Below are 22,786 nucleotides of genomic sequence, written 5' to 3' on the forward strand. Positions count from 1 at the left end.
CAGTGCTTCTTTAACCAGTGCCTCCATTAATTTTCCTGGAACAGAAGTTAAGCTCACAGGTCTATAATTACTTGTGTCAGCCTTTGATCCTCCTTTGTGAATTGGGGTCACATTTGCACATTTCCAGTCTATGGGTACCTCCCCTGAGTCCAAGGAAGCTCTCATAATTATGGCTAAGGGTTTGCTTACTTCCTTTGCTGCCTCCTTTAATATAACTGGATAGATCCCATCCACCCCGGGTGCCTTTCTTGTGTTTATCTTCAACAGTTTCTCCTCCACTTTACTCCCAGTTATTTCAAGATTCTGAAAGCTATAATTGTGCCAGAGGTCTAATCATGACCTCTGGCACAATTACAGCTTTGTTGGAATGAGTACATGCAGATGATGTTATAATTTTAAATATATTTTTATTAATAATTTTTTTTTTTATCAACAACACTGATGAATCACTGAAAGAGATAAAGCAGTCCACATTAAAATGCCTGTGGAGACGTACATGCCCTGAAATTGTTAATGGGGGGGGGGGTTCACCATTACAGACAGTTGGGAAATAAATCTTTTGATGAAATGGAAGTTCAAGATATAACTGAGTTATCAAACTCACATGAAGATCTGACTGATCAAGCCAGAAAACTTGTTGGATGCAAAAAATCCTGAAAATCTTAAATGTTGATGATGGAATTGTACCAGAGTCCAAACTTATTATGAAAGCTATTTGTGAAATTATGAAAACGTAATGTGAATTGATCAAAACAGTGACAGACTTGGATCCAGTAACAAAAAGAAGTCTGAAATTCAAGAGAGAGAAGTGGAGTTCACTATCAAGACTTATGTGGATGCAGAGTTGAAAGTTTGCTAAGCAGTCAATCATTACAAGATTTTTTAATAAAGATTGAACTTGTGTACAGTACAGTACTGTACTGCAGGTATCTTCTGTAAATAAAAATTTGTTATCATAATTATTCAGGTTTGTTATTTGTTATTTGGTTTTTAGGAGCATTAGCAACTAAGGCCATATTGCTCCGAATTATTCAGGTAGAGTTTGTTTTCCTGAGAATGTATCTGGAAAGAGTTTTTCAATTGGAGATATGAATTCTTGAATGCTTAACCGATCAGTCTTGAATGGGCAATAAAAGTGATATAATTTCATACAACGCATGCTATGGGTATATGCGTAATCAGTAAACAGGACTTTGGAAAAAGTTTGGCAAGCTTAGTTATACAGTGGATTCCGGTTATTTGGGCCACCGGTTAATCGGGGCAGCCGTTTATTTGGGGCAAATCTTAAAAAACAGAAACCAATCGAGAAAATAGCCAGGGTTTACTTCGCTTAATTGGGACAAAATGCCGTTTAATCGGGGCAGGAGACCACAGCACTGGAGATTACCCTACGATTGTCTCCGACCGTACCACGTAGTTCGGTCGGATTTCTGGAGGTCACAACCATAAAACAATAAAAACAATTAGCAGTCACCTGTTTATTGGGCTTTTGTGTTAGTGAAATCTGTCATAAACTGATAGTAAACTCGATCTTATTGAATTTGCGATAACACCGACAGCTGGAATTCTGTGGGTTATTATGGTAAAATGTGTTTACACTTCCATGAAATCTTCAATCATATAAAAAAATAATTTTCATAATCTTCTCTTCATTCCTATTTTTAAAGCTTCGTAATTTGTTACTCCGTTCTCACTTGCGCGTATCTTGTTACTTGCAATTTGTGTGTGCGGTGTTCTTTGTTATTGATTGCTTATCTTTTTACTGTTTTAAATTTTAACCCCCACCCACAAATGTCAGTGAACAGAAATGTCAACCAATTAGTATGTACATATTACAGTACGTATTAATTCTTCCGATTATATCGTATATTCTTCTGAATTTCACATATCATTTAATTTTTTAATTGGTAAGGTAATAAAGGGTAAATTTGTACTTAATATATCTTTACTTTTATAGCCTCTGGATAATATTCCTCCTATTTTTGCTAATTAGAATCGCTGTTTAATAGAATTAAAATTCAATTCACAAACGTGATCACAATGACTGGCACTTATTATACATCGTATAGTGAACGGTACTTTACAATGGTGACTCCATCGTAACGTGATTTGATTGGACAGTGAACCGATTGTAAAGGGGGGGGGGGAGTACATTGTATTTTTAACTATTTACGAGAAACTTCGGATAATTGGGGCAGCCGCTTAATCGGGCCAAAATGCACTAGTCCCGATGTGTCCCAATTAACCGGAATGGACTGTATATATTTCACAGTATATTAATTATAATTATTAAAACACTACAAAAATAAGAGGAAACTGGGTAAAAAAATAGTTTCAGGAACATGGCAGGAAGTGGGAATGTTATGATGTCACACAGTGGGTCAACACTTGCCTCAGCTAACCTAAAATGAAATAAAACGTGCAATTTCTGGGAATGTGCTCCCAATTACTACTTCAGATTCACCTGTATACACATGCTTTCAGTTGTGTACTGGCAAATGGATTAAGAAGAATTTAGCATTGATAGTGTACCAGCCAGTGATTGCAAGAATTTTTTTTTTATGAAGCAGAAAAGAGCAAAAGGCCTGGATTATGCAAGTATATATGTAAATTAATACATACACATCACATATAAAATGATAATCTAGGTAACTAAGCAATTGTTAATGCAAAGCAGATGTGACAGCATTTTTAACGGAAGTGAAACACAGATGCTAAAAGGTATGATATGAAACTATCCCACAGTTCCTTGAGAAAGGTAGACTGGTGATTTGGGATGTGGTTTAATATTATTTTAAATTCTTGATTAGCAGATTTCACTGGAGTGATGGTTAAACCAATTTGCTGTAAAATAAAAGCTCAGAGAATTACACAGATGAGCAGTTCTGTGTAATTAAATTTGAACCTTACGATTTAGTTGTTGATGAAGTTGCTTGAAGTGAGCTTCCATGTTGTGCGTGAAGTTAGATCTTTGAAATTATGACACAGCAATTGGTTTCATAATTTCAAATTATAGCTTAACAGACTTCATGATACTATGGGTTGCCTTGGTATTGTACTGTCAAATATCTAGCTAGAATTCTAAACAAAACTGATTAATAAAAAGTTGCCCTTCCTAATCATTACCCAAATAAAATATCCACCTGAGATTTCCCTATCTGTGTTTGCCAGGTTCAAGTAAACAGCCATCATTTGATGATTTGTAAGAAATACAGATAAATGCCTTGACAATCATATGTAAAAAGTTGCAGCACCTAGCATATGACCAACTGTAAGTTTTTACTGATAATAAGTTCGAATAACTATCTCTGGCTGCTCAAATTCACCAAGGAGGGAGAGAGAGAGAGAGAGCCTTACCTCCATATATCTTAAAAAGAGAAACTTTGAATTTATGAATATGTGTTAATTCTATGAACATACCTCTATTATTTTTCTCTTTGGTTAAATAATAAAACTGTTTCTTACTTGAGCCTCTGTGTAGTGCATTAGAACAGCAATATTAGATTTGTTAGAATTTGTGGCATAGACATTTCATAACATTTCTGACTTAAAATACTTGCAATACAAAATATTTACTTTCTTTTTTCCAAATGGAATGCATAACATTTTCTGCTAATGGCAGAATTAATTAAAAGGCAATTGTTCTAATAAAATTATACATGATCCACAAATGGTGATATATCCTCTTTATCAAAGTAGACATGAAGCACATATCTTCTTGGATGAAGAAGATATGTGATTCTTGATTAGCAGATCAATAAGCAGGCACATATGGCCTCGCTGCCCTTGCGGTATAAAGCCCATAAACAAACAGATCAAGAAGCATATATTAAAAAAAAACCCCAATCATAGACAGTAATTTCTACTGAAACCATTACAGTATTTTTCTTTGAAATATAATTGACAATCAACACAGAGAACATCTCTGTGTTGATTGTCACTCATGTAACTGGGTGATTCTTTAAGCAAACCATGTCTGAGAGTATTTGCATCATAGAATTAGACAGCCATTCCCTTTCCCTCCCTCACAGTGATGCATGGTTAACATGTTAAAAGGAAGTGACATAAGCAATCTAGACTTTCCTATCATAAATAAACAGCCAAAACTGAATACCAACATTCTTCTGTAATCAAAAAATTAACTTTGGAAAATATCAAGGTGAGTCAATAATTATAATATTTAATTACAATTGTTTTATTCTTACCTTCTTAATGTCTGAATATATTAATGTAACTTGCGTTCATTATCATATTACGCCTAACATTATTCAGAACCACATATGCCATTAACATTGAAAATATAAAAAACTCTTAAATTTGCTAAATTGAATATGCTCTTCTGCTTTATTTCACTCATAATATTAGAAAGGCATATATATTTTACAAACATGCAGAAACTTATACATTACTTCTTGTAAAAAGATGGCACCCCAACAAAGACTAAAAAATCATTATTTAAAAGATTATCTATATTACTACATTCAGGAAATTGTTACTTACTATCTGATGAGGAGTCCAATAAGTTCTTTAACAAGTTATTGTAGCAGCATTTCATATTTCAAATAAATGAGAGATTACCCTTTCAGTAGTGACCATCTGTTTATATACAGTGCAATATAAAAGCAAGTCCCGTAACATAAAGTTTATTCTGCCATGAGCATTAAAATCAATATATCCTCTCTGCTGCTTAAATCCTGCTGATTCAAAACCATAAGAGAGGATGAGGCCCTCTGCTCTTCATAATTTTGAAAAGGCAAATAGCATTATTTATTTTATAATTTAAGTCTAAGTTATGAATGTTATTAAACAGTATATATGAAAGATTTCAAAAAGTAGGTTTTATGAAGTAAATTTTATGATCATCCAAAACTTACCACACCTGTCTCTTCAAATCTTTTCCTATCTGCACTGTCAATTACATATATCTAAAAAAATAAAATAAAAACCACACACACACACTATTATATCCAACTGTAGAGTTGAAAAAAAAAAAAAAAAAAAAAAACCAGGCATATGAATAAATCCAAACATTACACGGTCTTAAAAAATATCTGCATTTGACTAAGTTTTTTTTTTTTTATATGATTCTGTATGATTTAAATAATTCAAAAATCAATTAATTACTGATGCTATTTTGCAGTAATTATTTGGTCTTAACAGTGTTAAGAAAGAAAGCTTACCTCTTCACACAACACTACTACCGATAAATATAAATTTCATGAGTAGCATCAAAAAATAAACAACTCCCACAAAGTAATTATTCTTAGACAAATTTTTTGATATACAGGACCCCCCACTTCACGCTGATAATTCGTTCGGGAAAACCAGAGTGCTAAGTGAATCCGCACTAAGCGAGCGCCACATTCCCATAAGGTAACATGCATTTGTGAGTTGTGGTTGGTGCCATAGGATATTTCCTAATCAATAATAAAAGGTAGTGAAAAGATGCACAAATGTCAGTCAAAATATTTAATATTCAAATATTTGTACATATAAAATATTCTTCATTACATACGTATATAATTATGTGGTAACTACTTATGTATCAAAATTAAACTCAAAATTCCAATTAAAATTATGAATTTAATTGATCTAAATTGATTTTAATTTTTATTTAATTTAATTGATCAATTTAATCATGAAAAATGTGTTGATTTTGGGTTGTACTTTAGCCCTCTTCGTGCTAAACTAAAAGGGGTTTTAATTTTAAATCCGTTGCAGCGTTACCACCCAACAATAAAGTCAACCAATCCTTCGCCGCTTTGAAACCCGGCGTGTTTTTTTTTTCTTCTTTCAATATGAAACTTCTTTTAGGCATTCGCTTCCAAAAAAGTCCAACTAGGTTAAAAACTTATTGAGAAGTATAACACATAATACCCCTCTTCAATAATTTTAACAAGTTCTTTTTTGAAAAATTCGGCTCCTTGATCTGCACTTGCGGTTTATCCCTGGATTTTAAATCTATTCAACCAGCCCTTACTAGTTTTAAACGGTTCCACATTTTTTTTTAAGGTGAGTTTTCTTCAGATCATCATATAGGCTAATCTCTCTCTCTGTTTTTTTTTTTTTTTGTTATAATATTTAACTTAACTGAAATCTGCATTGGATATTATCTTCAATAAAATTAGTTAGTCTCTCCATTTCAATCCTAATAGCCAGCCTAGCCCTAGTTGCTTGCAGTGGAACAGCTGTCTTTCCTGCTGCTAAAATTAATTCTTTATTTTTTATAATTGTTCTTACAATTGAACTTTCCCTAAATTATGGCACACATCCGCTTGTCATTGATCAGAATCGATTCGCTTCCAAACGACTAATTTAATTTTCAAATTCAGTCTTCTTACATTTGTAATCTTCGTACTGCATCTAGACTTTGTTGCTTTTTCATTCTTATCTGCCATTATTAACTTTTCGAAAATGTAACTGCGTTAGTTGCATTAATTATGACACAATGTTCGAGTAAACTGTCCGTTACGCACAATGTCTAATACTGTACTGAGTGATGACTAGATAGACTTCGGATAAATGCATATAACGCAAATATTGCAAGCAATATACGTGATCATTTTTTAAAATGTTGATCTAGGAACTACGCAACAAGTCACTGTACTGTACTGCAATTAAATTAGCGTACGAGATAATTTCACTGAGCGTGGGAAACGTTTTAATGCTGTTTTGCTATTTATTTTCAAGCTATTGACTCCAAATGAAACGATTTCGTTAAAAATGCAATCTATAAAAGAGCGTTATAGTGATTTGTGAAGTGTTATAGTCAGATACGGGTTATAATACAAAAACAGCGTTTTAGCAAATCAGAGTAAAGCGAACCCCGTTTATAATGAGGGCCTGCGTATAGTGTTTCAAATTAGAAAGCTTCTTTTTCTGTGGATATCAACAAGAGAATTTCTCCAAAGACGTAGATGTGTACCTAATCCATTCAATTTATTTCTTGTTGTTATTATTAATACACAATATATCAGTGAATTCTTTATTCAATACAAAGATTATAAAAAGATAAAATAAGAAAATGAGGCAATCACAGGAAAACATCTGGGGGAGGGGGGTGATATTTGATCAGAGCTACCATAGTTATCAAGAAAGGCCAGGAAGGAACAACTCTTTTCTTTTGCACTCTTTTCTAGGGAAAGTCATTATGCTTTTCAGGTGAGTTAGGTACAAGGGGTCTAACAACTACATCTCAGTTTGCCTTATGCTAAAGGGATAGGAATCCTCCTAGCTATACAATCTCAAATATCAAGGTATAAGTATTTCCTACAAACAAGTTAAGGATGATGAACAGCAGAATCTGCCACAAAACTACAGATGTATCAGGAGAGATCCTTTGCAAGTTGGAATCTAGAGGTACTATAGGTGCCAAAATTGAATCCCTCTGATGCTGCATAGTAAAGGGATTTAGCAGCTCTCTCCCAAATGTTTGAGGCACAAGAGATGCCTCCATAAATGACTGAGGTATAAAGGAAACTCTCAAGTGTTCACCTGAGTTGCCAATGAGAACACTGCATTGGGTGTGAGAATTGATGGCTAGTCCAAAAGACTTTAAATCAATAGTATTCAACATTTTTTGTTGATGTACCTCTTACTTTTTAATAAATTTAAAAAAAAAAAAATTATATATATATCTGTATTAGGCAAAGAATTTATTTGTAAATATTATTTCTAAATTTTAATATAGATCAGCACCGATTAAAGCCATCTAAGTGACAGATTATGCATTACATCGGTATTGATATGTTCTAGATATGATAGAAAAATAAAAAAAATTATCGGATTGGCAATGAGGTAGCAAGTTAAGTGAGATTAGGTACAGTCTGCAGAAAACCTGTGCGTCAAAAACACCCAAGTAACGTGCAAAGTCCCAACGCCGACACAGTAGCAAAAGCAAAAACCTAGAAGTAAAGTGAGAGTAAAACAAAATGAGATAGAACATAAAGTAAAACGGTAAAGCAGAAGGCAAAAAAAGTAGTGGTGGTAGTGACAAAAATAGAAATGTGGTAGAGCAAAATATGATAGAACAAAAAATATAAAATAAAATATAATATAAAAATAACACAATAAAGCAAAATTATAAAAATTATAAATAAAATAAATAAAGTGCAGCCATTATCAACCCACTTCAGGATGGAAGCCTCCTCAACAATTCATGCTGAGGGAAATGGACCATAATCTGCCACGCTGGTCCAGTGCGGGTTGGCAGATCAACTGTATTCAGCAGCCAGGAGCTTGAACCCCGGTCTACTCAAAGAGCGTGTGCTACTGCACTCCCGCTCCTGACCACTTGGCTACGGAAGCCGTGTTGTAAATATTATAAAGGCCGTGTTATAAAAATTATAAAATATGTTAATTATGGGTTATTGAAAGGGACTTTATCTAGGGCTAACCCTCTCAATATATCAGCCCATAATTAACGTAGCTATCTGTTTCTGTTGTCAGCCGCCCGTAAAACTAGTTTATACGGGCGGCTGACAACAGAAATATAAACTAGTTTATATATATTCGAAACTAGTTTTACGGGCGGCTGACAACAGAAACAGATAGCTACGTTAATTATGGGCTGATATATTGAGAGGGTTAGCCCTAGATAAAGTCCCTTTCAATATATCTACTAACCCATAATTAACACATTTTATAATTTTGCTTTATTATGTTATTTTTATATTATATTTTATTTTATATTTTTTGCTCTATCATATTTTGCTCTACCACATTTTCATTTTTGTCACTACCACCACTACTTTTTTCACCTTCGGCTTTACCGTTTTACTTTATGTTCTATCTCATTTTGTTTTACTCTCACTTTACTTCTAGGTTTTTGCTACTGTGCCGGCGTTGGGACTCTGCACATTACTTGGGCGTTTTTGACGCACAGGTTTTCTGCAGACTGTACCTAATCTCACTTAACTTGCTACCTCATTGCCAATCCGATAAATTTTTTATTTTTCTATCATATATCTAGAACATATATATAGTAATAAAAAAAATTATGTTGATCATGTGTTGTCACATGATGGTCATGTGATGTCACAAATGGAGGAAAAAGATCCATCTAAGCAATGCAAGTACCTGACCTTTCTGGCTCCAAAGAACAAGTCCATTCCTTCAACTGGCAAAGTGACAGCAACCATCATCACAGGGGAATATTATTTTTCCCTTTTGTACAAGTTGAATGAGATATTAAGTACAATTAGTGTGGAAAATTCACAAAAGGAGTTGTCTTTCATTGGAATAATACATTGGCACACCAACTGATGGGTCCAACCAGGACAATTCAAGATTATGAGTTTGAACTTCTTGAACATTTGCCTTATGCACCTGTTTTAGCACCATCTGACATCCACCTTAATTAATTTTCAGCCAAATGTTTGTTTTCCAAATAGATTGAAGTATCATCGATACCAACAACATCTTTTTGAGGACTTGGAAAAAATCTTTGAATGGAATCAAAGCTTTACAGAAATGGTGGCTGAAGTGTATCATGAAGGGAAATAGAAAAATAACAGATATTTATCTTTTTTACTTGTCTCCTTTTCATGGGATGAAAATTACTCAGTCACCTCTTATATAACTTAGATTAAAAGAAAAGAAAACTTACCAAAACATCTGTGTTTTCAAAATAATTTCGCCAATATGGTCTAATTTTCCTTTGACCACCAATATCCCACACATTTAACTTGAAACCTTCAGATTGAACGCTTTTAATGTTGAAGCCCTGTGAAAATATTGTTTTGCATTACCATTTTCTTCCAATACGCAATCACAATTGAAAAAAATATTATAGATTTAACCATTGACATAGAATCTTACATAAATACAGTAAGAGCTGGTTATAGTGATCACTAGTTATTAGAATCAGCTGCTTTACAGAATCAAATTTCAAAGAACCAATTCAAATCAATAAAATGCACTACACTTTCATCATTTATTAGAATCATTTTTGGTTATAAGAATAAATTTCAAACATTCCTGTGATATTTTTCTAAAGCACATTTCTGGAGATCACAACCATAAAAGCAATAAAAAAATTTGCAGTTTTTGGTTTATTGGGCTTTTTTGTTTGTACAATCTGTTATAAACGGATTGTACAAATAAACTCGATCTTATTGCATTTGCGATAATACTGATAGCTGGAATTCTGTGTGTTTTTATGTTATTATGGTGAAATGTGTTTCCCCTTCAGTGAAGGGGAAACACATTTCACCATAATAACATAAAAACACACAGCTCTTCATTCCTATATCTAAACTCTTTCCTATATCTATGCTCTTTCATTCCTATATCTATGCTCTTCATTCCTATATCTAAACTTGGTAAACTTTTTACTCTATATCTCACTTGTGCGTGTCGTGTCCAATTTGTATGACGTGCCATGTGATTCGTTATTGATTGTTGCTTATTTTTTTTACTGTTTTAAATTTTACTATCCAAAAAAATGTCAGTGGACAGAAAGAGTGAATTTGAGTGTAACAGATAAGTTATGAATTATAGAAACATATGCCAAATTAAACTTAAGCAATATGCCTCAAAGGAAAGAAGCAGTAAAATTAGGAGTGCCTCAGTCATCTTTATCAAAATTATTAAAATCATGTCACACATTAAACACTAATGTGATTAGTGAAACCAGAAAAGGAAGTGTGAAGGGAAATGCCAAACAGTAGATGAGGCTCTGTTCATTTGGTTCAAATAGGTCAGCTCATTTAATGCACCAATCAATTGTTGAATTCTTCTTCAAAAAACTAATGATTTTTGCTGAAAAACTACACAAAGAGTTTAAGGCGTTGGAAGGAGAAGCATAATATTGTTTACAAAAAACTTCACGGAGAAAAACAGGATTCCAATGGTTCTGCAGCTGACAACTGGTTGAAAAGCTCTTGGCAAACTTTATTAAGCACTTATAATCCTAAAGACATTTTTAATACAGATGAAACAGAGTTTTACTATAGCGTTACCTCAGACCACTGCATTATTTTTAAAAATTCCTCTGCATCTGCAGGAAAGAAGATCAAAGACATAATTACAGTTCTTTTAACATGCAACATGACGGGAACAATCAAAATGAAGCCATTAGTTATAGGCAAGAGTAAATTGCCTAGATGTTTTAAAAGAGTAAAACAGTTGACTGTTGTTGGAAAACAGGCCTTGAGCTTCAGGTTGCATATCACAAAACTTTCTAGTGACAACCGACAAACTGACTTAAAATGTATAAAATAAAATAAAAGTGTTAAAATAGGGATAAAACTAATAAAATATACAATAGCTTTTGAGACGAAGTGCCTCTTCATCAGCTTAGCCAGTGAATGGTGTATTGCAGTATATGTTGGTTACAACAGCAAAAGTCAGCTGAGCATGATCATGCATCACGAGTCTGGTGTCAGTAAAGCCAGAATTACGTACATGTGATTGCCAACGTTCATCGCACTGCAAAATAGTATATTACACAATGGGGTGCAAGTGCACCCCATTATGTGATTCATGGTACTATTACTGTTCGTGGCACCCCTAGTGTGATTCATGGTACTATTACTGTTAGCTATGTGCAGTGCCTTAAGCCATGAGCACTGGTGGTAATCATGTGAATAGTCTATGATTTCAATATCCCATTGGGAATTAAGATATTGTGCTGCTCAACCCAATGCTCAGCGGCCATGGAGTGTTCAATAGATATTATTTTAATAAATTTATCTTAAGTCAGTTTGTCGGTCGTTGCTAGAAATTTTTGTGAGCTGCTTATTGAACATACCAATACAGTGGACCAAGACAGCGTTATTTGAAGATTATTTTCATAAATTGGATTTGCATAAGAAAAACAAAAAAATTTCATTGGTTTTAGACAACTGCCCAGCTCAAAAGTTAACTTTCAAAAACATTAAATTAGTTTTTCTACCTTTGAATACCACATCACCATTTCAACCTCTAGACCACGGAATAATAAAAACCTTTAAGACATTTTTTAGATTGGATATGAGGCGAAGAATCATCCAGTATAGATGATGGTTTGGGAACATCATCCGATACTGCAAAGCAGATAACTATTCTAGATGCACTTCACATGACAATGAGTGCCTGGAATGAAATTTTCGAAACCTGCATTAGTAACTGTTTAAAAAAAAATGTGGATTAATTATTCGTGATGATTAACTAAGTCATGATACCGATCATGTTGAAAAGTCTGAAGGCATGGGTGAATAGGAGTTTTAATGATTGGGTGGACATAGATAGTGATCTACAAGTTACTATAGCTTTAACAGATGAAGAAATTGCCCAGTCTCTTACTGATAATTTCACCGAGGAGAAGGAAAATGAAGATGAACCCGAATGAATTCCAGTTACAAAACGGCAAACTTGTGAAGATATAGCCGTCCAAAGGAGAGCGTTGGAAGAGACTGGTGCAAGTGATTGTGAATATAGACTGTTACATAATATCGAAAAATCTATAAATAGACTTTGCAGTGATAATTTTAAAAAATCTAAAATAAGTGACTATTTTAAATTATAATCATATTACAAAGGTTATATTTAATTAATATGTATATTAATTAAGCAAGTTATGTATGTAAGTATAAATTTATTTTTATTTTGCTAACCTGTGGATAATATTCTCTTGATCTTCATGTATCATTTAATAGGTAATAAACTTCTGGTAATAAAGTGTAAATTTGTGCTTTCTAACTTTATTTTTATAGCCTGTGGATAATATTCGTCGATTTTCACTTATTAGAATCAAAATTCAATTTGCAAATGTGATCACTATATGTGGCGGTTACTGTATATAATAATATATAATATAGTGTTAATATTAAATAATTTTCAATATGACTTTTAGTAGACCCAAAACATGATAAATTTGAACTCTATGTGAAAAATAACACAAAAATTAAACCTGTTGATACTGTTTTGACACTAATGAAAAAAATTCCACCTATAACTGACTTTTTGAGGCTCAATATATTTTATTAAAGCAACATCAAAAATCCCCTCTTATTACAGTGTATATATCTAGCAGGGATAAGGCGGTGATTATTCCCTTGTATAAGGCAATGGTCAGGCCACACCCTGAGTACTGTATACAGGTCTGGAGGCCTCATTTCAAGAAGGATGTAGAGCTGCTGGAACGGGCAGAGAAGGGCAACAAGATTAGTGAATGGAACAAAGGGTTGTTCTTACGAAGAAAGGTTTAAGTTTTGCAAAATTACAGTGTCTGGAGACTAGGCACCGGCAAGGTGATCTGATAGAGGTGTATAGTCTTGAATGGTTTGAGCATGCTCAATGCTGATGGGATTCTTCCTCTTGCTCAGAATAATCACCTGAGAGGGCACAAATTCAAATTGAGGAAAGACAGATGTAGGACAGATGTGCAGAAATTTGCCTTTAGCCAGCGGGTAGTTGGTTGGTGGAACAGACTTCAATTTCTTGTTGTGGAAGTTGATAGCCTAAATAACTTTAAGGCTCAGCTGGACAGGTATTTTGAACGAATGGAGGGGTGAAATGGGAGTGTTTTGTTTTTTTTTTTTTTTTTGGCTGATGCTGCATAAGCTTGCTTTCTTGTATCATATGCCTATACTAATGATAATATCAGTAAAAAATAGGAAAAAGATATACATATGTCACAAATTACAAAGTACTTTGGACTTAACTATTTCAATAATAGTTTAAAAACCTCAAAATAATGTTAACAGGAATGCATTCAATGAAAACTCAAATGAAAGTTTTGCAGAAGTAAACCAAAAGATTATATTAGTATTTATTCATTAAAAAAATAATAATAATAAAAATAAATAAATAAATATAATCTTTTCATATTAATGAAGTTTGAAATCAAAGTGAAAAGATGATTACAGTGTGGTTGTGCACAGTCTTATTTTGCATACATACTTTTGAAATAATGAATCCTTATAATAAGTAATAATAATAAACAAATATTATTTATTATATGCATAAAAATTAAAATAACGTAATAAAAGTTCGTGCATGATTAATTAAAAAAATGATTACAAAATTGACTGCTCACTTGAGCTATCAAAGGATTAAAATATCAGCTAGTGATATTTTAAATTAGATTTAAAGTAAAATCCACTGTTTTACATTTTAATTTGTTTTTTATGTTCACATTTAGTTCTTAATTTACTTGTTTCCTGTTTTTTTTTTTTTTACTGTACTATGCAGGTAACTTTCAGTTGAATTTTTTATTAGAATAATTTTTTCTCATACAGTACATAAATTTTCTTTACAAATTTCATTTAATCTTATGTTAATTATAAAAAAATTCTATTAATTTTAAGTTATCTGCATAAAATAAGCTTAAATATGATTTGCTTGGTTACTATGTGTTCATGGAATGCAATCGCTCTAAATTTTAATGTATTTTCTATGGGACAATGGGTCTTAATTTGTGAGAATCTTTGTTTGAATGTGTTCCAGGAACACAGCCTATATGTAAATACAATTGAACTGTATCTAATTCTTAGTGCTGAATAATAATCTTCTTCTTATGTTTATTCACTTTTTCACCTTATTTTATGAGGTAGAGGATAATATACTGCTCAAAATAACTAAGAAGATTTTTAAGGAAAACCACAATCAGTAACAAAATGCTGATGCTCCCAAACGCTGCATCAGGCTAATTTTCATGTGACCGATAGAAAAAGACAGCAACAAAAGATATCTGTGGTACTATATATATCATATATATATACAGTATATATATCATATATACTGTATATATACATATTACTATATATATATATATACAGTATATATGATATATATAGTACCACAGAGGTATAAAATTTGTCTAGCAGTGGCAAGAGACTGCACACTATATATATATATATATAGTGTGCAGTATCTTGCCACTGCTAGACAAATATATATATAGTGTGCAGTATCTTGCCACTGCTAGACAAATATATATATAGTGTGCAGTATCTTGTCACTGCTAGACAAATTTTATACCTCCGTGGAACTGAACTGCTTCTATGAGATTCTTGAAACTCCTCACTGAATGCACTTTCAGTTGCTAAGTATCATAAGAAGTGCTAGTTGAGTAGTAAAAACTGCCACGTGCACAATCAGGTTAATTTGGAAAGCAAGACAGATGGTTTTATGTACTTGATATGCTTCTCATTCAGGTGTTGACCAGCTGTGCCCTGTAAGACAGGGTATCAACATCCATAAAAATAAAATTTTCTTCAACTACTGTAGTACAGAAGGACTACTGGTTTCAGAATCTTACTTCTACACTTCTGATGTATTAGTGATCCATTCCAGACTATGCAGAAGTCCATATAGCTATTAACACTGATACCTTTCAAGACCACTGACTGCCCCCCCCCCACCAAACTGATACCAATCCTGCAAAAGGTTGTCTATCCCAGGGGCTCACATCTGGTGAGTTTGGGCTTGGCACACCCAGGATCCTGAGCTGGATATCACCATTCTTCTCTTTCTTGGTGATGCCCTTCTACCTCACTCTCTCTCAGGGTAACTCGGGATTTTTTTTTTTTTTTTTTTTGGCGGTGCAGCATAAGCCTCAGGCTTCCTTGCACCATTTTTATAGCTAATAATAATAAGCTAGATAAGGACTCACCGAAAATCATGCTGCAAGATGAACATAGGCTTATCTATGAAGAAAACTTGGCTCCAATAATCCAACCACAATGACCTTGGTGCCCAATCCTTGAAAGTCATGTGGTGATGTGTCTTCAACAGACTACCAGTATTTTGGAGGTATAAGATCCCCTTTGATAAACATTATTTCATATGAGATGTGATCAAAAAGTTCAGAGGACAACTTTTGTATTTTGAAATTGTGGCACCACAATGTGTGAATTGTTTCCTCATGTTCGGTGACTCAGTTAGACAGAGCAATGCAAGAATCATTTGTTTATAGGCAGAGAGCCAGAATTAGTATGAACTGCATAGAAAGTGTTTTATGGGTTTCATCACATTTTAAAATGAGTGATTTTATTGAGCAGTAAATTTGCATCAAATTTTGTTTCATATTAGGGAAAAGTGAAGGGAAAATAGACACCCACAAAATTTTCAAGACAGCTTTTTGTCGTCTGAAGACCTTTTCAGTAGTTCACCAAGTTTAAAAAGGGCTACTTGTCAGGCAAAGTTGATCCCTGGTTACTGTACAAACACAAATGATTCAATTGCCCAAGTTTGTGAAATGATGAGGAATGACCATGTTTAACTGTCTGCCAAGTTGCTAGTAAAATTGGCATTTTTTATGGACATGTCAATCAATTTTAACACAAGAATTGAGAAAACAATGCATTTCAACCAAGTTTGTGCTTTGCATCCTCAGTGATGATACACATAGCAGAAATGTCTTGAATGTCAGGATCTTCAACAATGCTCAACTACTGACTCCCACTTCGTTTTTCTAATTGTTAATGGTGAAATATCATGGGTGTATGACTATGACCCAGAAAACAGGTCCAGTTCTTCTAATGGAAGACTCGTTCACCAAAGCAAAAAAGGAAGATAATCCTGATCGAAAGTGATGATCACGCTTACTGTATTTTTCTGACTCACAGGGCATTGTTCATTATGAATTTATCTTTCCACATGGAAACAGGAATGCCACAAACAGTTCTAAAGTGATTGTCCAATACTGTTCAGCGAATACAATCAGAAAAGCAGGCTTCATAGAACTGGCACTCGCATCATGACAATAACCCACAAACTTGGTACTTTCTAATATGTAGCTGTAGTAATGGCAAATGATGCAAGAAATCAAGCTTATATAGCATCAGCCAAAAAAAAATCCCCTACACAGTTCACCCATCTGTACCCTCCAAAAATTTCTCTAGTTCTCCCTTGAATTTATTCAACCATTCACGTCCACGACAGGTGGAAGCCTGTTCCAACAATCAACCACTTGTGGCTGAAGGCAAACTTTCGCACTTCTATCCTGCAACCATCCTTCCTCAACTCTTGAATTTATGCCCCTCACATGTAGTCTCAGCAAGCGGAAGAATACCATTAACATTCGTCTTACTCAATTCATTCAAGACTTTAAACATCTCAATCAGATCAACCTGCAGGTGCCTGGTATAAAGATGATGCAATTTGCAGAACTGAAGCCTTTCTAGGTAAGAGCACCCTTTTGTTCCTTATCTGGTTGCCCTTCTCTGCACCCATTCTAGCAGATCTACATCTTTCCTAAAGTGTAGCCTTCAGATCTGTATACAATACTCAAGATGCAGCCTAACCATGGCTTATACAAAGGGATAATCACTTCCTTATCCACCAATGAGCTGTCTTGGCAGCATGCTTGCTGCTGCTAAGAGAATTTCATGTTTGACTGCATAATTACCCCCAGGTCTTTTTCATTTCTTCACTACCCTGAGTGTAGTACCTTGAATTTGTCACTGTTAAATTTCAACTGCCATTTCTTGACCGACTGACCCAATTTTCCTAGACCTTGTTGCAGTACTTCACCCTGATGACTGTTGTTAACCACCCTGCCAACCTTCATATCATCTGCAAACTTAGATATTAAGCCTGATATACCTTCATCAATATCATTGATAAATATTGAAAACAATAATGGACCCAGCACTAAATTCTGTGGAACTCCACTAATAACAGCAGTCCATGAAAAGCAGTGCTCATTGATAACCACTCTCTGTCTTCTTCCACTTAATCAACCCTTTATCCATAGCAGCAACTTGCCCTTAATGCCATATTTCTCCAGTTTGTACAGCAGTCGTTTATGTGCAACAGTATCAAAAGCCTTCCCGAAATCAAGTATATGATGTCAAAATTATTTTTTGCATCCAGTTTCTTTGTCACAGCATTATAGTAACCTATGATGCTGTGACGAAGCATCATAGTAACCTATCAGGTTGATTAGACAAGAATGCCCCCTTGACAAATCCATGCTGTGACTGAGAATAACTGCATGCCTGTCCAAATGGTCCTGCATTAATTCTTTAACAAGTGATTCCATTATTTTCCCTGTAACAGACATTAAGCTAACAGGTCTGTAATCATTCATATCATCATTTTATCCCCCTTTATAAATTGAGAATATACACCGATGAGCCAAAACATTATGACCACCAACCTAATATGATATTGGTCCTCCATGTGCAGCCAAAACAGCTCATAACCGGCGAGGCATGGACACTACAAAATTTCTAACTGTGTCTTGTGGTATCTGGTACCAACACGTGATTCATTGGACCACTGCAATACCAGCAGATCGGAGTTGCTGTTCCAACACAAACCACAGATGCTCAATGGAATTGATGTCTGGGGAATTTGGAGGCCAGGGCAATACCTGGAAGTCTTCCTCATGTTCTGCGAACCAGTCTCGAACAATCCGGGCGGTATGGCACGGCGCCTTATCCTGCTGAAAGACGGCACCGCCATAGGGGAAGACCATTGTCGTGAAAGGATGTACCTGGTCAGCAATGATGTTTAAGTTTTGTTTTTTTTTTAAATTTATTTACAAAAATACATAAATAAAAACACTTTCTATTTACAATCATTCAAACCTATGTAAGAAACTCCAGCAGAAATTGAAGCTTCTCTTACAAAATTGTAAAAAGCAACACAACTCACAAACACTCAAAAGTAAAAGAAATGCATTTATGCACACTCAATGACATTTATGTATGTGGCCTGTTTGTAGCGGCTGGCTCCAGGACCTGGGTCCATCTCCACAAACTGTCTCTGTCTTAACTACAGAATCTGTGTAAACAGGGTCTGAAATGTGAACAGCCAACACCGAGCAACTGCTGCCTGATGCCCGTGGAGCTGGGGATAATCTACTATCTGCGCCTCAGTACTGCACTAAAATCCCGCATCCATGGGAGGTAGTGCAATACCAGAGGATGCCAGCAATCCTGTACTCAGGATGCCCAGTTTCTTTCTGCTGGTGGAGCCAGCAGGAAAAAAAAGTGAATAAATAATAATAAAATAATAAATAAATAAAATTAATTAATTAATAATAATAAATAAATAAAATTAATTAATTAATAATAATAATAAATAAATAAAAAAAACACCAATGGTTCACATCTCAGAACAACCCCAGAGATCAAAAGAATTCAAGTCCAGGATAACTGGTAGGTGACACAGGGAACAGCTCGGCAAGAGCTTGTTGAATTATCCAGTGTGGTGAAGCTTCTGCATTCTTCTGCTGAAGACATCGTTGGTGAAGATTTGATGTTTAGGTAGGTGGTAAACATCAGAGTGCCAGGCACATGGATGACTGGACCCAGGGTATCCCAGCAGAACATTGCCCAAAGCATGACACTGCTGCCACCTGCTTGTTTTCTTCCCAAGGTGTATCCAGGTGCCATCACTTCTCCAGGTAAACAACACACACACACAGGCGCCGCCGTAGCCAGGTGGGAAGGAGCAGCAGTGCGTAGCAGACGTTTCTTGATTAGACCGGGGTTCGAGCCCGTGACCACCAAATACGGAGGGTGCGGAAAGGTCAACGAATGACCACCGCATATTCCCGGAGCAATATGGCCTTAGTTGCTAATACTCCTAAAAACCAAATAACAACATGTACACACACACACACACACACACACACACACACACACACACACACACACACACACACACACACACACACACACACACACACACACACGCGTACCCGGCCGACCACATAGTGTAACAGGAAATGTGATTCATCAAACCAGACGACCTTTTTCCAATCACTCAAGGTCCAGTTTCGATGCTCGTGTTCCCATTGTAGGCACTGTCGCTGGTGAACCGTGGTTAGCATGGGCACTCGCAGCAGCCTGTGGCTATGCAGCCCCATTTTCAGCAGGGTTCAATGTACTGTGTGTTGTGACACCTTATTCCCGTAATCAATGCATTCCAATTACCAGCGAATTGCACCACAATCGCCCTTCTGTTGCCATGTACCATCTCGGAGAGCCTTCTCGAGCATCAACGAGTCATGGCCATTCAACACCTCGCCAGTGGTTCGTGGGTTCCCCCCTCCTTGGACGAATTTCAGTAGGTACTAACCACGGCAGACCATGAGCACACCACCAGGCGTGCCATTTCGGATATGCTCTGACCCAGTCGTCTGGCCATTACAATTTGGCCTTTGTCAAACTCACTTAAGTCTGTTGCCTTTCCCATCTGAAGAACAAGAGTAACACTGATTAAGAGAGCTCAGTATCAGGTGTTTTTTTATACCGCGTCCCGACCCATGCCGTAGTTCATCTGCAGTTGCTCCAATTTGCATAACGGCTTGCTAGTCATAATATTTTGGCTCATTGGTGTTTGTTATTTGGTTTTTAGGAGCATTAGCAACTAAGGCCATACTGCTCCGGGGATATGCGGTGGTCATTCCTTGACCTTTCCGCATCCTCCATATTTGATGGTCACGGGCTTGAACCCCGGTCTAATCAAGAAGCGTGTGCTATGCACTGCTGCTCTTGCCCACCTGGCTATGGGGGCACTGCTCATCAGTGTATTTGCACTTCTCCAGTCCATAGGGACCTCCCCTGAATTGAAGGATGCTCTCATAATTATGGCTAAGGGTTTGCTTACCTCCTTTGCTGCCTCCCTTAATATAAATGGATATATTCCATCCACCCCAGGTGCCTTTTTTATGTCCATTCTTAACAATTTCTTGTCCGCTTTCCTTTCAGTTATCACAAAGTCATTTAGTTCTTCATTAAGAGTTTGATAAACAACTGGCATCCCCTTCCTTAAAGAATTCCTCTTGTGAATGTAGATGCAAAATACCTATTCAATTTGTCTGCAACCTGAGCAGGGTCATCAACAGTTAACCCATAGACATCAAGTGGCCCAATATGCTTCAACTGCTTCCTTCTACTGTTAATATCAACATAGGAGTCTTCACTGTTTTTCTTTGCATTCTTTTCCAGACTTTTCATAAACTGCCTTAGTTTGCATAACCTCTTTTGTGACTTGATTACAGACTTAATTTATATCTACCATAGGCTTCTCTGTCACCTGATAATTTTATATATCCCAAGAAGTTTTCTTTTCTGCCACGTGTCTCAATAGTTCATCTACCATCCATTTAGGTATAAGCCTTGAACAGTATTTCTGTTGGTATGAAAAGCCGTAGTTTCTTTGATTACTTCCCTGAATACTTCTCATTTAGAATTTGCTGTTGGCAACATCATCAGTTGGTCCCACTGCACACAATTTAAAAACTGTCTGAGACCTCTGCAGTCACCCTCACAAAAAGAAAAGCCTTTCCCTTTAATAATAAATAAATAAAATAATAATAATAAAAAAATAAAAAAAAAACACCAGTGGCTGACATCGCTGAACAAGCTCAGAGATCAAAAGAATTCAAGTCCAGGTGACTGGTAGGTGATATGGAGTACAGCTCGGCAAGAGCTTGTTGAATTATCCAGTATGGTGAAGCATCTGCATTCTTCTGCTGAAGACATTGTTGGTGAAAATTTGATGTTTAGGTAGGTGGTAGATGTCAGAGTGCTTGGCACATGGATGACTGGACCCAGGGTATCCCAGCAGAACATTGTCCCCAATAGTAAAACCCCTCCACCTCTCCTGTTCTGTCAGTCCTTCCTGTATACATTGCACTCCTCATATTTACATTCAGCATCACTTGTCTGTGTGACACCATGTCTCTGCTATTCCTATGTCTGCATTTGATGACTCAATTAGTACTTCAAATTTATTTACAATGCTTCGAGCATTAGCATACATGCAAATATACATGCACGTGTTCTTACTCTTCCAGGGAATTCCAAGTTACCCTAACAGAGCCCGTGTATCCATTTGTTCCATGATGACTGACAGCAGAGCTTTAAATTGAAGACACCTTGTTTTCCAGGCTGCTGCATGTACCAATAATAGCAATGAAGAATCACTTTCACCTTTGCCTGCACCTCTAGTTCTATTCAAGAATTTTTTGCAAAGCACTCCACCACTCTGGACCCTTGTCTGACATACTCATCAGATTCAGCTCCCTGTGATTCCCCCCCCCCCCCAAAGCTTAAAGCTTAGTCTCCTTTGAAAATCTGATCCCAGCTCTCCAGCTGAGGAAATTATTCAGAAAACCACAGACAAACTATTAGCAAAAGCTTATCATGAATGCCTCCAGAAGTTGTAGAAGCACTGGAATCAGAGTATATCAAGGAAACTCCATCCAAATAGCCAGTATGCTTCATTATTTTCCTGATATTAGTTCAATCCCTGAACCTTTGATCACAATTAATATGGTTGGCAATAACCCTCGAGTAACATTCAGCTGTTGGTTCCAGTAAGCAGTCACTGCTAAACAGTCCACATGGTTTATCCTTTGCACTTCCTGCGCTAAACAGTTTCTTTTCCCATTGCCAAAAGTGTTTGTTTTGGTGGAGGATCTCACTGAAATCAATGCAGGAAATCAGCTTGCAGTTCTTTCGCTATCTTTTTAGTTCTTCCCCTATCATGCATCCAACAACTGACAATAATATGTTCTTCAATAGCGTAATTACTCTGGTCAACTATTGTTAAATTGAAAATGTAAAATATCCAATACAAGCTGATTGCAAAATAAAATAAAAATATTTAATCTGTTGAGTACATACAGTATATTTGATATTGGCTAATTATATATATGTGACAATGGAACTTTGTAGTCACCCTGTACAGCAACTCCCCGACTTATGTAAGGGTTGCGTTCCGCGGTACTCTACGTAATTCGGGATTTCACCTATGCTTTTGCAGCACTCGCAACTGTGCTCACTCAATTGATTTTTTTTTTTTTTTTTTTTTTTATGAACACCCCAACCACGAGAGA

The 22,786-nt window shown here is 35.6% G+C and overlaps 1 protein-coding gene across 2 annotated transcripts in view; it reads right to left on the minus strand.

The window, feature by feature from the left end:
• The window catches only part of LOC150083622 (ADP-ribosylation factor-like protein 3), an 85,260-nt gene that overhangs the window by 20,131 nt on the left and 42,343 nt on the right, over positions 1-22,786 (minus strand). For both annotated transcript variants that reach the window (XM_090377389.1, XM_090377390.1), the window contains exons 3-4: positions 9,608-9,724; positions 4,875-4,925 (exon numbers count right to left, since the gene is read on the minus strand). In XM_090377389.1, coding sequence (XP_090233515.1) covers positions 4,875-4,925; positions 9,608-9,724 — 168 coding nt within the window. The remainder of the gene's footprint in view (positions 1-4,874; positions 4,926-9,607; positions 9,725-22,786) is intronic.

This window comes from Mastigoproctus giganteus, chromosome 7, assembly GCF_048544385.1.
Source record: "Mastigoproctus giganteus isolate SK-2022 chromosome 7, ASM4854438v1, whole genome shotgun sequence".
Classification (NCBI taxonomy): Eukaryota; Metazoa; Arthropoda; class Arachnida; order Uropygi; family Thelyphonidae; genus Mastigoproctus; species Mastigoproctus giganteus.